At 43.4% G+C, this 13545-nt stretch overlaps 1 protein-coding gene across 3 annotated transcripts; it reads right to left on the bottom strand.

The window, feature by feature from the left end:
• Positions 1–4769: 4769 nt before the first annotated feature.
• On the bottom strand, positions 4770–8839 carry LOC127332935 (uncharacterized). 3 transcript variants are annotated; one of them, XM_051359253.2, is made up of 10 exons: positions 8483–8839; positions 8263–8355; positions 7487–7695; positions 6935–7079; positions 6786–6858; positions 5753–5899; positions 5547–5672; positions 5245–5431; positions 5098–5150; positions 4770–5010 (listed from the first exon to the last, which is right to left on the bottom strand). In XM_051359253.2, the coding sequence occupies exons 1-8, from the start codon at positions 8737–8739 to the stop codon at positions 5372–5374; spliced, it is 1110 nt and encodes a 369-aa protein (XP_051215213.1). In that variant the 5' UTR covers positions 8740–8839; the 3' UTR covers positions 4770–5010; positions 5098–5150; positions 5245–5371. The 3 variants fall into 3 exon arrangements, with proteins under 3 accessions (XP_051215213.1, XP_051215216.1, XP_051215212.1); XM_051359256.2 differs by having other exon boundaries at positions 5098–5209; positions 5306–5431; XM_051359252.2 differs by having other exon boundaries at positions 5098–5431.
• Positions 8840–13545: the final 4706 nt, after the last annotated feature.

Raw genomic sequence — 13545 nt, 5'->3', positions numbered from 1 at the left:
AGTAAATAAAGTAAAGCTAGCAACTAATTTTTGTGTGTTTTGTTTTAGTGCAGCAAACAAAGTAGTAAATAAAACAAAACAAGACAAAAAACAAAGTAAAGAGATTGGAAGTGGAGACTCCCCTTGCAGCGTGTCTTGATCTCCCCGGCAACGGCGCCAGAAATTTAGCTTGATAACGCGTAAAGCACACGCCCGTTGGGAACCCCAAGTGGAAGGTGTGATGCGTACAGCAGCAAGTTTCCCTCAGTAAGAAACCAAGGTTTATCGAACCAGTAGGAGTCAAGAAGCACGTTGAAGGTTGATGGCGGCGGAGTGTAGTGCGGCGCAACACCAGGGATTCCGGCACCAACGTGGAACCTGCACAACACAACCAAATTACTTTGCCCCAACGTGACAGTGAGGTTGTCAATCTCACCGGCTTGCTGTAACAAAGGATTAGATGTATAGTGTGGATGATGATGTTTGCAGAAAACAGTAAGAACGAGTATTGCAGTAGATTGTATTCGATGTAAAGAATGGACCGGGGTCCACAGTTCACTAGTGGTGTCTCTCCGCAAGATAAATAGCATGTTGGGTGAACAAATTACAGTTGGGCAATTGACAAATAAAGATAACATGACAATGCACATACATGTTATGATGAGTAGTGTGAGATTTAATTGGGCATTACGACAAAGTACATAGACCGCTATCCAGCATGCATCTATGCCTAAAAAGTCCACCTTCAGGTTATCATCCGAACCCCCTCCAGTATTAAGTTGCAAACAACAGACAATTGCATTAAGTATGGTGCGTAATGTAATCAACAAATACATCCTTAGACATAGCATTGATGTTTTATCCCTAGTGGCAACAGCACATCCACAACCTTAGAACTTTCTCGTCCGTCCCAGATTTAATGGAGGCATGAACCCACTATCGAGCATAAATACTCCCTCTTGGAGTTACAAGTAACGACTTGGCCAGAGCCTCTACTAATAACGGAGAGCATGCAAGATCATAAACAGCACATAGATGGTAGATTGATAATCAACGTAACATAGCATTCATTATTCATCTGATCCCAACAAACGCAACATGTAGCATTACAGATAGATGATCTTGATCATGTTAGGCAGCTCACAAGATCCAACAATGATAGCACAATTAGGAGAAGACGACCATCTAGCTACTGCTATGGACCCATAGTCCAGGGGTGAACTACTCACACATCACTCCGGAGGCGACCATGGTGGTGAAGAGTCCTCCGAGAGATGATTCCCCTCTCCGGCAGGGTGCTGGAGGCGATCTCCTGAATCCCCCGAGATGGGATTGGCGGCGACGGCGTCTCTGGAAGGTTTTCCGTATCGTGACTCTCGGTACTGGAACTATTATCGACGAAGGCTTAAGTAGGCGGAAGGGTAGGTCAGGGGGAGCCACGAGGGCCCCACACGTCAGGGCCGCGCGGCCAGCACCTGGGCCGCGCCGCCCTGTTGTGTGGGCGCCTCGTCGCCCCACTTCGTATCTCCTCCGGACTTCTGGAAGCTTCGTGGAAAAATAAGATCCTGGGCGTTGATTTCGTCCAATTCCGAGAATATTTCCTTACTAGGATTTCTGAAACCAAAAACAGCAGAAAACAACAACTGGCTCTTCGGCATCTTGTTAGTAGGTTAGTGCCGGAAAATGCATAAATATGACATAAAGTATGTATAAAACATGTAGGTATTGTCATAAAACAAGCATGGAACATAAGAAATTATCGATACGTCGGAGACGTATCACCCAACCCCTCATTTTTGATAATATGTATATATTAATATCGTGGAGATACCAATTACATACAGCCTCTGCAACTACGTAGTGCCCTAATGGAAATATGGAGGCACACAACAAAAAAAGAAAGAAGAATTATAAAAAAGTCCCTCGTTGACCACAACATAACATGTACCAGACTGTCATGGATACTTTGGCTTCAAGGAGGATTACCTCATGGTGGTACTCAGTAACCTCGGTGACCACAAGGCATAGGATACCAGTTTTGTTGGCATGGTACCGCCACACAGTGTCCCCGGCTTAGGACCTACCTGGCCAAATATTACTACAAACTTTAGTGGTGGCCTTGGGGCCATGGAGGTGGGGATGCATGCATGGAGGTGATGGTGAAAACTTTGTAATAATGTACATTTTTGCTGTAGCTAGGGCTTAAAAACTTCTGATGGGATGTATATTTTGATGACTTGGTATATAATAACCCCTAAAGTAATAGTGACCTTGCGGTGTTACGATGACACCCACTTTTTTGTGGTGGTAGGTTGACACCGTAGTTGTAGTTGTAGGATGAAGTTGTGATCCATTGTTAGTAATGACCATGCATGCTCCTCTTAGTTAGTGATATGGTGTGAACTTGTGATGCTTTTTAATGACTTCATTGATGCTTGAGATCATGTTTCTTACTTTTTCTTCTTGTGGCATGTTAGTGGTATCTGGTGTTCAAAGGGAGGCATGCATCCAGGAATCTACAATTCATGGAGGATCTAGGAAGATCAACTAAATGGTTTCTCCAACAACGGATACACATGGTATGATACTTTATACAAGGCGCAAGATGTGTACCAGAGCTTCTTGACTGATCAGGCTATGGCTATGCTACGGTTCATCAGCCAATGCCTCGTCAGTTAATGCTTCTTCTGGCTATGCCTTCCAGAGAAGGAGCACCTCAAGTAAGAGAGAGTAGGGTATAGATTTCATCATCGTCGTCTTGATCATGGTGATCGTCAAGTTCTTGTTTTTATGATTCCACTATGATCGAATGTTACATGCAATAACATGGTAAGCTCACCTTATTTGAACCACGGTAACAATATGGCAGTTCCATGTGTGCAAACAAACACCAATACCGGATAAGCAGATTCAAAAATAGGTTATGTGCATGCCACCAAATAAAGAGGAGTTAGTTGCCCACTCGATGTAGGAAAAATCTTCTCATGCTACCAAACAAAGTGTTAATTCTAGCTCGCGGATCATTTCAAATGGGTTAACACCCACATAGCCTACCTCCACGAAGTGCAAAATTCAGCCCAACCTACCAAACGTGCCCTTAAGAACCCCTTGAGTCTGACCCAACTCCTCAATTTTTTATAATGAGAATATATTAATATCGTAAAGATATCAATTACATCCAACATCTGCAACAATATAGTGCTCTGATAGCAATATAGATGCACACATCTATAAAAAAGAAAGAAAAAATACAAAAAAAAGTCCCGCTAGAGTGATTAATTTCTTGTAGCAGCTTACCAAACACCATCAAGACAACACTAGAAATCCACCTTCTCCAAAAGCTACACCACATGTCGTGGTTTTAACCATGGTAGGTGCTACGGGGTGTAGCACCTTGTTGGTGCGAGGCAAGGAGGACAAAGCCATCCGCGGGACGAGATTGCACGTGGAGCCTTCCGGAACTCGACACTCCGGCCAGAACCAGGAGGACATACATAAGCGGATATTCGTCTTCACGCGAGAAGAACCCTTGGACCGCCGCCTTTATTCAGGTCGAGCCCCCATGCGTCCGACCACCACCGGCCGCCCAACCCGCCAGGAACGCCGGCATATCAATGGTGACCATGGCCGCCACTGACGACCATGGCGGGGGCGGGGGAGTAGCAGCGGCATCTTCGACCTAGGGCACGGACCGCCGCCAGTAGCCACCCGTGCTACCCTGCATCGCCGGACCAGACCGCCGCTCCACCGCCTCCCACTGCTACGTCGGGCGCAACACCAAACCTAGCGCACCCTAGAAGCCGCGACCCCTCTGTCCTAAAGCGCCGCCTGCAGAGCACCCTCACTGACCTCCGCCTTTGACCGGACTGGTGTCGCCACCGCCGGCGGCGCCAGCGGCCAGGGGAGATCGGATCATGGGTGGCTAGGGTTGGAGCGGGAACGCCCAGGAGGAAAGGAGCCACTTGTTCCCTCCGTAGACATAGGATAGTGCGTTTACACGTGCAGGATTTGGACCTGGTCGGCGTCCACGGAGCAGGGCGTCCACGGAGGTGCCAAATACATACACCCCCTCGTGCATGCATCCAGTCACCTGATTTTTCCAGGCTCAAGCGAGTGGTTTTGCAAGACCTGTCATGCCTTCTCTCCCATGGGGTGTTCAGATTTGTGGGGACAACAGCAGCCTTCGGCTCCGCATATTATAAGTTTTCATCCCGCAAACTGAAAATGTTCTCTAATGACTGAATGAGGCTCGAATGTGAAATTACAAACACTGGAGCATTTGACGCAAAGTCAGAGAAATATCACATGGCCTCAATGCTTATTGGTGAGGTGGAGCATAACGATCTTAACCTTTGCTGAATCTGGATTCGAAAATGAGTTTGAAGATGCTTCAGATGAAGATGTTAGAGCCTTTCCACTCGAGATACTCCACTGATGGCGGGTGAGCGCCGTTGTTGTTGGTTCTCAGGTTAAATGGAAGGGACAAGTTGTAGCTGTGCTCGGTGAAGCTTCCAACACATCTTAAGCTCGGCTCTTTCCAGCCTCAGGTGCACAAGCCTATCCGAACGCTGGGACAGCCATCAGGTTACTATAGGCAAGCGCATGATATGAGGCCCTCAAAGACTATGGTTGTGGTTGCTCGTCGGAGTTCTCTCCTGATCCGCCATCAGTCTCCCTCTGCAGTCTTCCCTCATTCTCCCTTGGAACACCTTTTGGAATTTCTTCTTTGTATGTTTCAAAGTTTGTGCACAACTTTTCCCGTCAAAGTTTCTCTCCTTGTACATGTGCTCTTATACAATATATCCTTTTTTCGTAAGAAAATTATGTCGAAGCTATTGCATGGTTTTACATCATTTCTATATTACACAAATTGTCAAAGCTTTGAATCAAGTGGGCAGGCTATGAACATTAATGTCATGTCTACATGTCTACTATAGGGACAGGGACGAAAATTATATACATATGATTTGCTTCACTTCCATTGTACCTCCACCAGAATTAAAAAAACACACGTGCTGCTTGTACTAACCCCTGTGTATTGGACAAGAAGGTTAACTTATGTTCTGAGCAGACATGTTTCGACGGTAATAAAACCAGATAATTCCTCATGTCTCATACCTGAACTGTAATATATGTTGAATGTGTTTGCCACCAGTCCTCAAATTGAAGTACTCCAGAGATAAATCGAATATTTTAGTCCGTAGAAAACAGGCAATACTGCATTTCGACTCTGAATTTAACATAAAGTATTTGTGGTGAAGATACCTATCATGCCCTATAAAAGAACGGCACATCTGTTATCCTGCAATAAAATCGACATTCCCACCTTCCAGCAACTCTTGGCTCCAGTTGACCAAGGTCTAATAAACATAGAAAACAATCCAACCATGTGCTAACTATGGAGTTTAACAAATGATTCGACAAGTGGATTAACAAGCTGAGGTGCCTCATCCTGTCAGGACAAATACGAACAAGTGAGACAGATGTTGCCTGATGCAAACATATTGTTGCTAAAAATGCTAGGTAGGTTGCAGTAAATAATAGTCGAGTAAACCCAGATGTTTGACCTGTGGGCAGTGTCCAACATTTGGCAAGACGATAAAATCTTCAACAGCATCAAAAGACCCATAGGCTCTTCCAAGCTCCACAGGCTCCCACGGATCCTTCTCCCCCCAAGCTACTAAAACAGGACACTGCACAATCCAAATCAAAGCCTTACGTACCTAAGAAAGTTGAAAGAAAAGACTAGCCACAAAACTATTGTGATCCTAACCTTCACCATGGGAAGTAGATCCTCAGGTAGAGGACCTCCAGAGTAGCAGATGAACTCAAGGAATACATCCACTGCCCCAGGGTCAAGCCCTGGCTGCAGAATAAACTGAACCAGCTCATCTGTGACAGCGGATGTGTCATGGTAGCACTGGAATTTTATCAGAATTAGAAAATTCATAAACATGGGAGAATATAAGTTCCTATATATCCAAGTAGTCTTTAAATAAGTGAAAAAGAAAACCAAATTCTTTACTTCAGAGACAACAAAACTAAAGCATCTTCATGCTTCACCGTAAAAATATTTGATACAAGTTGTTTTTATTGCAAGCTCTCAAAAAAAATCTAAGAGCATGTAACTAAGTCAACCTAAATTGTCTACTGGAACTTAAGGCATATAGCTCACATACTTTCTATATATGACATCCGTGTGCAAATCTGTTCCTGGGGAAACATATATTGCTGGAAGCCTGGAACAAAATACACTTTGCACTCTTCTTATGGACAGGAATCTATACCTGAGTCCTGACTTACTGAGTCTTTAATCTCTACTTATGGAACTGTTCAGTGTCTTTTCCTGGCATTACATCTGAGAAGGAACATGTATTTATGCAAACATATTATTACTGCATAGGGTAGCTCTTCTAGACATCTACTTTACCAATGTTGCTACAAAATAGGATAGCAGCCCTTCTGTAGGAGGTCAGGAGCTCAGTGTCCCCTTCTTGCTAGAAACTTTAAGATTATCCATGCAATGGTGCCAATAGTACTTCGTTTAGGGCTTACGTTTATACCTTTATGGTAGCTTCCAGGTCAAACTTATAGGTCCTTGATAAAATATATTAGTAATGTGTGTGGGGAGGATTGTTTCCCCATGTATTATTTGATTGGAGCAATGCAGAGCTCTGTTTTTATTTAGTTCAATAGGTTTCCGGTCTGAATATTACATGCACAGATGTTTAAAAAAAATTATATGCGACATATTGTGTTATTTTAATGTAGCATCCTTTTTAAATGTGGTCAGCTAAGATAGTCACCTGAGAAAGAATATTTTTCACGGATTCTGGTGTTGCAACAGAATTAAAGAAGAGCTTTCCAACAACAGTGTTCCTGACAACCAGAAAAGGCACTATAACACACAACTTGTGAGCCCAAAAATCATGACAAAAATTGAAATGTGATTTACCTTAGGAGATTTTGAAATGATCTGATGAAAGGCTTTCCATACCATGGCTGCTTGCTAATATGAAGCATCCTTAGTGAAATATCCAATAAAACAATACCCTTACAAGTTTGAGGTTGCATAACAGCGGCCTGCAGACCAACGAGCCCTGCATAATAATGAAACAACAACAAGGATTCACAGAGTTGTTTTAACTAAAAGAAACTGTCTCCAGTGACATGTATATAGAAATAAAAAAAACATAAGATTGGTGATCAAAGGTATATGAAATAACATCACTCATTTAATCATCATGGTGACAATAAAAAAGATGAACAATTCTAAGCTCTAAGTTCTAAGCTAGAGCAGTCAGCATCTTGGCCCATCTGTAATCCAATGCACAAAGCATTTTAGCTGAAACAACCAAAGACATTCAGTAGAATTGTGCTCTGGAGTCTGGACGGTGTCAGAGTGACTATCAGAGATTGTACAAGTAACCAGCATTGTTTTGCGCATAATTTCATTGTCTATATAAACATAGACTTTTACATTGTTTTCCGTAATCATCCAACATACCTCCGATTGAATTGCATATGAAGAAAGCATCAGTCTTGACAACTTCAGCACAAAACGTGTTCAACTGTTCTCCCCAAGTCTCAAAAGTATAAAAGCTCTCTTCAAACTCACGTGGATTAGGCTTATCAGAATAGCCATAACCAATTAGATCAATTGCATAAACTCTATTTTCCATGGCAAGAACAGAAATATTTTTCCGCCAATGGTCACTGAGAAAAAAAAAAAGAGAGAAATAAGTACATGGTTGATAAGGAACTGAAAGCCAGCTAGCATACAAGGGAGAGGAAACATAAGGATCATAACAAAAGAAATAATATAGCTTAGGTTCAAATAATTAATTATTATAGGCAAAACATGTAATCGTGAGGTTTCATAATGGATGTAGTATTACATTGACAAATAGGAAGATGGAAAGAAAGCTAATTAACAAGCCTAGATGGATAGGTTGCTACTCCGGATAAAAATTCCTCGAAATAGTAGGCCCAACAATTTTAGGTAAAGTTTAGTTTTCTATAATTTAAGTCACCAGATGACCAAAATGTTAATTCTTTAAGCTAAAAATCATTTTCCCAGGTCATTTCGATTGCCACCTTATTCTAGTACTATAAAGAGCAATGTATCGATTGTACATTTTAGGATTTGGTATCAAAGTGTAACATCAGCTAATAATATGTATCTATGGTTGAAAGTTTAAAGAAGGCCCCATGATCAGTGGACAAGTTCTTTCGCCCGCAAACAGTAAACTGTAGATAAGAATGTGTGTATCTGATGCGCACCTGTTGGCCCCGAAACCGTGAATTAGAACTAATGCAGGGCCAGCCGTTCCAGCGTACTGGTAGCGAATGTTGTAGCCCTTCCAGTTCCACGTGCTGCACGCGCACGAACAAAGGAAAATCGACGATACCATTATTCAGACAGAAACAGAACGAAGCAACAAGAACTCGGAAACTGCAAGTTAAATGAACTCAGTAACAACTGGAGCTGACGTGCGCGTACCTGGTTTGTGGTCGGGGCAGGGGTTCCGACGGGGCGGTCGGCGCCGGCGCCGGCGCGGCGGCGAGGCTCTCCTCGACCGGGTCGGCCTTAGCCCGCAGCCGAGCGCCGGGCGCGTTTCCAGAGAGGAGCCACGAACGCCTTGGGAGCCGCGACGACGGGGGGTAGTAGTGGCAGGCGGGCACGGCAGCAGTCGTGCTGCGGCGGCGAGCGGGGAGGGTGGCCACGGGGAGAGGGCTGGGTGAGGCCGCACACGCCATCCCGCCGCGCGCGCGCACGGTGCTGCTCGAGGCTGAAGAGGAGACGAGAGGAAGCGAGCTAGCGAAGCCACGGGGGAGAAAGGGGAAAACTTTGTTGACAGAATGCGGCGCGAGTGGTGCATGGCTGATGGGCGTTCAGCCGCGTGGGCGAAGCAGGACGTCCGGAGGGGCGCGAGCGGACGAGAGAAAATGTATTTGGCTCTTCGCCCTATGCACGCCACATCCCATTCAGTTTTTATCAAATTTCAAGAATTCAAAACAAATTGACACCAAACTAAACCTGCGATTTTGTGCACTAGAGGCTCAATGCACGGAACAAACGCTACTCTCGAAATGACAATAATAACTCTTTTAAAAAATGAAAATTATGCCTTTTATATAAAGAAAAAAGTCTTATTGTCACTCGAAATGATGATAATAATAATTCTGAGGAGGGGTGCTTAGAGAAATAAACAGATTTTTGATTAGCCGCGGTGCGTATTTATACTAGGCACATGCCTAGCTGGCACCTCTCCTGTACAAATAAGCACCGGTGCTTACAAAAGATGTTTTGTTTATTTTCATAAGAACTCATCTAAGCACCTTGCATTGTAGATGGCATCATCATCTCTTACCTTTCTGTCGAGCCATGTTCCTCCAGATGGAGGCACCTTGGCAGCCTAACATCAATCTAGAAAGTCTAACACGTATCAATCATTTATCAAGCTTCGCATCCAACCGGTGAGTAGCCTCCTTGACAGTGGCGGAGCCAGGGTTCAAAAACTGTGATGTCAAGCTTTAAAATTGCGAAGAATTTTCTTTTGAGAACACACTTATGTAGAAAAGTTAAGCTCTGACAATAAAAGGTTGTTGCTACAAGAAAGCAATTTAATTAATTGATAAACAAAGAAAATATATCACATATAACCAATCCTGCATACAACAAGAATTTTTGTTTCTTGAAAGTATACTAATGTTCTGAAAACTGGAAGAGATGGAAAACAAAATAGGCCTTACAAATAAAAGGGGAGAGTTAAGGGACTGATCGACAAGATGATGAAGCCACGAAGGTTGCCGTAATGCCATGGCCATGCCTCACCGGCGATCGAATTGATGTCAATGAGTTGATAGAGATGGACGATTGGATGAACTGCGAGACTGGGTTCCGTGCTGCCTTGTGCCTGGAGATGCCCCCGTTCCTCACGTCTGCCCTCGCCGGTAATCGATGGAGGTAACCGTGTGCGGCGCGTCTAGTCGCCAATTCCGAGCGGTGGAGTAGCCTTCGCCCTCGGTGTTACTACGATTTAGGAGAGTAGGATTTATACACGAGAAAGTGATTACAGAAACATCAAAATAGAATAGGAGAAGTAGCTGGACAGGAATGGTGGGGATTATCGAGGAAGTTAGGCGTTTCCATTGCTTCCATTGCTTCGCTTTGCAAAGACCAACCAAACTTACACATGCTTCGGTGTCGTTTCCAAAATTCTTGCGTTCAGCAGCCGGGTATTTATACCTGGGGTATTAAACTTGCCAAAATCATGTGTAGTCGCTTTACTACACTGTCATAGCGTGGCCCCCCCACCGCAACTTGAGAGGTAGAGGTAGAAAGGAGAAAACCCTAGCCACCATTTGTGTTTGTGTGTGAGAGCAAGCAAGAAGCCAGTCAGAACGTTGCTATTGGTTTGAGAGGGCTAAAGAACACACTAGAACACCACCATGAAGAGAGAAGAGAGAAGCAGATGTGATTATGTCTAGATTTCTGGCATCTGACTGGCTTGTCTTTAAACTGATGTGTGGAGGCTTAGAAGTGCTTGGATTGGCTCTAAACTTGGTGAGATTTTCCCTTACTTTGAAAACTTTGATCTAGTTAGCTGGTTTGAGATTTGGGTTAGTGGAGAATTACATTTGAGACAGGTTTTGTCAGTTCGGACTGATGTAGTTTCAGCATAGAATAATTTTAGGAGACGGACAATTTGGATTTGCAAGCATTATCTGATCGAGCAAATTTTTTGTTAGTATGCTCAAAACACATATTTTTGCCTGTCTACCAAATTTGGAGCAGATTAGATAGGTGGTGTGCAACACGCTGAAGTGTATTGTACTTACGATGTTCTAGAGAAGATCATGTACCCAGGTTCCTCATTCTGAAGCTTGCGTGGATCAGTTGGTCTACACTCCACACTCATGGTTTTCTCCTCCTCACATTGAGGAGGTTTTTAATGTAAATCCTTGTGTCACTTGTGTGCGCACTTGCGTTTATTTTTCTCCTGCATATCTATTGTTTGGAACTATCCTCAAAGTATATCTTTTCATATATGCTGCTGGGTTGTGAGGTCATGTATCTCCCCTTTCCCCAACAAAGTGGTATTAGAGCCGAGATTCAGTTTGTACTCATTTTTCAGAGCAATGTTTTTTAGGGCTGAGTGCACTTGCTTGTGTGAAAGATGGAAGTCAGTACCAACATAAATATATCATTCAATGGGATAAATTATAAATCTTGGAACTATAAGATGAAAATTTTACTATATGTACACGAATACTAGAAGCTGGTGTTCTCTACTGAGATGCCCAAGGACATGGACCAAGATCAGTGGGTATGCTTCATCTACAAGCTTGTGGGTTCATTTGACAGTGGGTCGGTGATAATGTTTCGAACAATATCATTGATGAGACACATGTACACACCTTATGGTAGAAATTAGAGGAGTTGTATACTCGCAAAGAAGGTGCATGCAAGATTTTCTTGATCAAGAAATTTATGTCTTTTGGGTACAAGGAGGGCACTACAATTGCAGACCATGTGGATGAGTTTTAGAGCATTATAGATCAACTATATTTAGTGAGAATCACATTTGACGATGAAGTGGGAGCCTTACTGCTACTTGGCTCATTACCGAGCACTTGGGAGACCTTTAAGGTTACCGTGTGTAGCTCAACACCTAATGACGTTGTCACTTGGAACCTTGTGAAGAACAAGGTACTAAATGAAGAGTACATAAAAATTGTTGACAAGGATAGTTCTTCCTCACACTCAGACACTCAGAAGTGTTGGTGACTCAGTCAAGGGGACGAAGCAAGAGTAGAGGTCCGAGTCATGGAGAAGAATAAGTAGAAACAAATCAAAAAGCAAGTTTATTGATTTGGTGTGCCATCACTGAAATGAGAAAGGCCACATCAAGTGGCATTGTGAACAAGGGAAGAAGTATAAAAAGAAAGGATATATAGAAGAATCAAGTTCAGAAACAAAATGACATTGATAGTGGCAGTGATGAAGAATTACTGATTTGAGGGAATCATGTTTCTCATGCATGAAGAACATGATGGCGGCAGTGGTTTCACTGTTGAGGAGATGATCACTGTAGTTTCTGATGATACCATAAACCTTGCAGATGGTGATGAGACGACTTGGATTCCGGACAATGGTGCTACCATACATGCTACATCTCTTGAAGACTCTTCGCAAACTATACGTCGGGCGATTTTGATGTCGTAAAGATGGGAAACAATGGTAGAGCACAAATCATTGGAAGTAGAGATGTACACTTGGCGTTTGAAAATGGTATGAAACTATTCCACAAGTGAGCGGGGCATGTTGATGCCCTAAGGCCCAATATTATCTCGGTGGAGTTATTTGATGGTGATGGCTACTTGAGCAGATTTGAAAATGATATTACAAGCTCACTAAAGGGAATCTGATTGTTGCTAAAGGTAACATTGACAAGGGATTAACTTGTCAATGCCTACGGGTTGTAGACTAGAGTTTTAGCTAGAAGTAGAGGGCAAGTAGATCTCAAAGGTTTCAGCCGAAAAGTACTTGACGATATGAAAACTAGGGTTTGTGAGATAATGAATCAATGCTTTCTTTGTCCCTCAGCTCCCCTTTATATAGGAGGTGGAGCCGAGGGATTCGTGATACACAAGTTACAGAGTCCGGGAGGGTTTCCAACTCATCCCGCAATATTACAAGCGTTCTCTCCTAATACAACTCTAGCTTTCCTTAACTAGCAACTTGGGCTTCCGATTCTTCTTATCCTTCGGATCGTGGGCCTTCAGTAAACCCCGGGTACCATCTTCGGCAGGCCCATTGGGGATGCCTATGTCAGTAGCCCCCGAGATTTTGCTTGAATCGCAGAGTCGGGGAAAATCTCCACCTTTATATTTATTCGATAACTCTGAACTTTACCACATATCTTTGCATACAAATTTATATATTGTACAGGGATAATGGTAGTTGGGGCTAGTTCATCTGATGGGTCAAGTACTAGTTAACTGCTCTAGTGGCAGTCCGCAAAAACCTACTTCAAGATCACGTCCCTGGACATGATCTCGGGATACTGGTGTAAACTTCGACAGGTGCCGCTTAAGGTCTTACCATTCCGTCGAGTCACAGTCATATTTATTGGGTACCTAATGCGTCCGTTAGGATTTTTCTTCGTATCTGTTGATACGGAAAAAAGTAGCAAACCGACGTCAGAGACGGCGCCACGCCACACATAACGGATCTGGGGTCTTACCTTCGCAAAGTTTTGCGGCATTCAGAAATTGATCGCAACTTTGGCGTTCTGAGAATATATTGTCGAGTGCTTTTTCGGCTGTTGGAATAGCACATTTTATTGAGTCAAGGATGACTTATATTGCTCCCCCGATGGGAGTATATGTAGAGTTATTTATATAACTCGAAATATGCTCACTTTTTCTTCTTCTTTCTTTCTTCTCTCTTTTTTTTATAATTTCATCGGGCACGCGAACAGCGTTCCCGATGGGAGTAGCCCCCGAGGCTACAGCCAAGGACTTGTGCTTGGGTGTAGGCTCCACGCCTTATGTTGC

Source organism: Lolium perenne, chromosome 2 (genome assembly GCF_019359855.2).
Source record: "Lolium perenne isolate Kyuss_39 chromosome 2, Kyuss_2.0, whole genome shotgun sequence".
NCBI lineage: Eukaryota > Viridiplantae > Streptophyta > Magnoliopsida > Poales > Poaceae > Lolium > Lolium perenne.
Note: the sequence above shows the minus strand (reverse complement) of the source record. Positions and strands in the feature narration are given on the sequence as shown.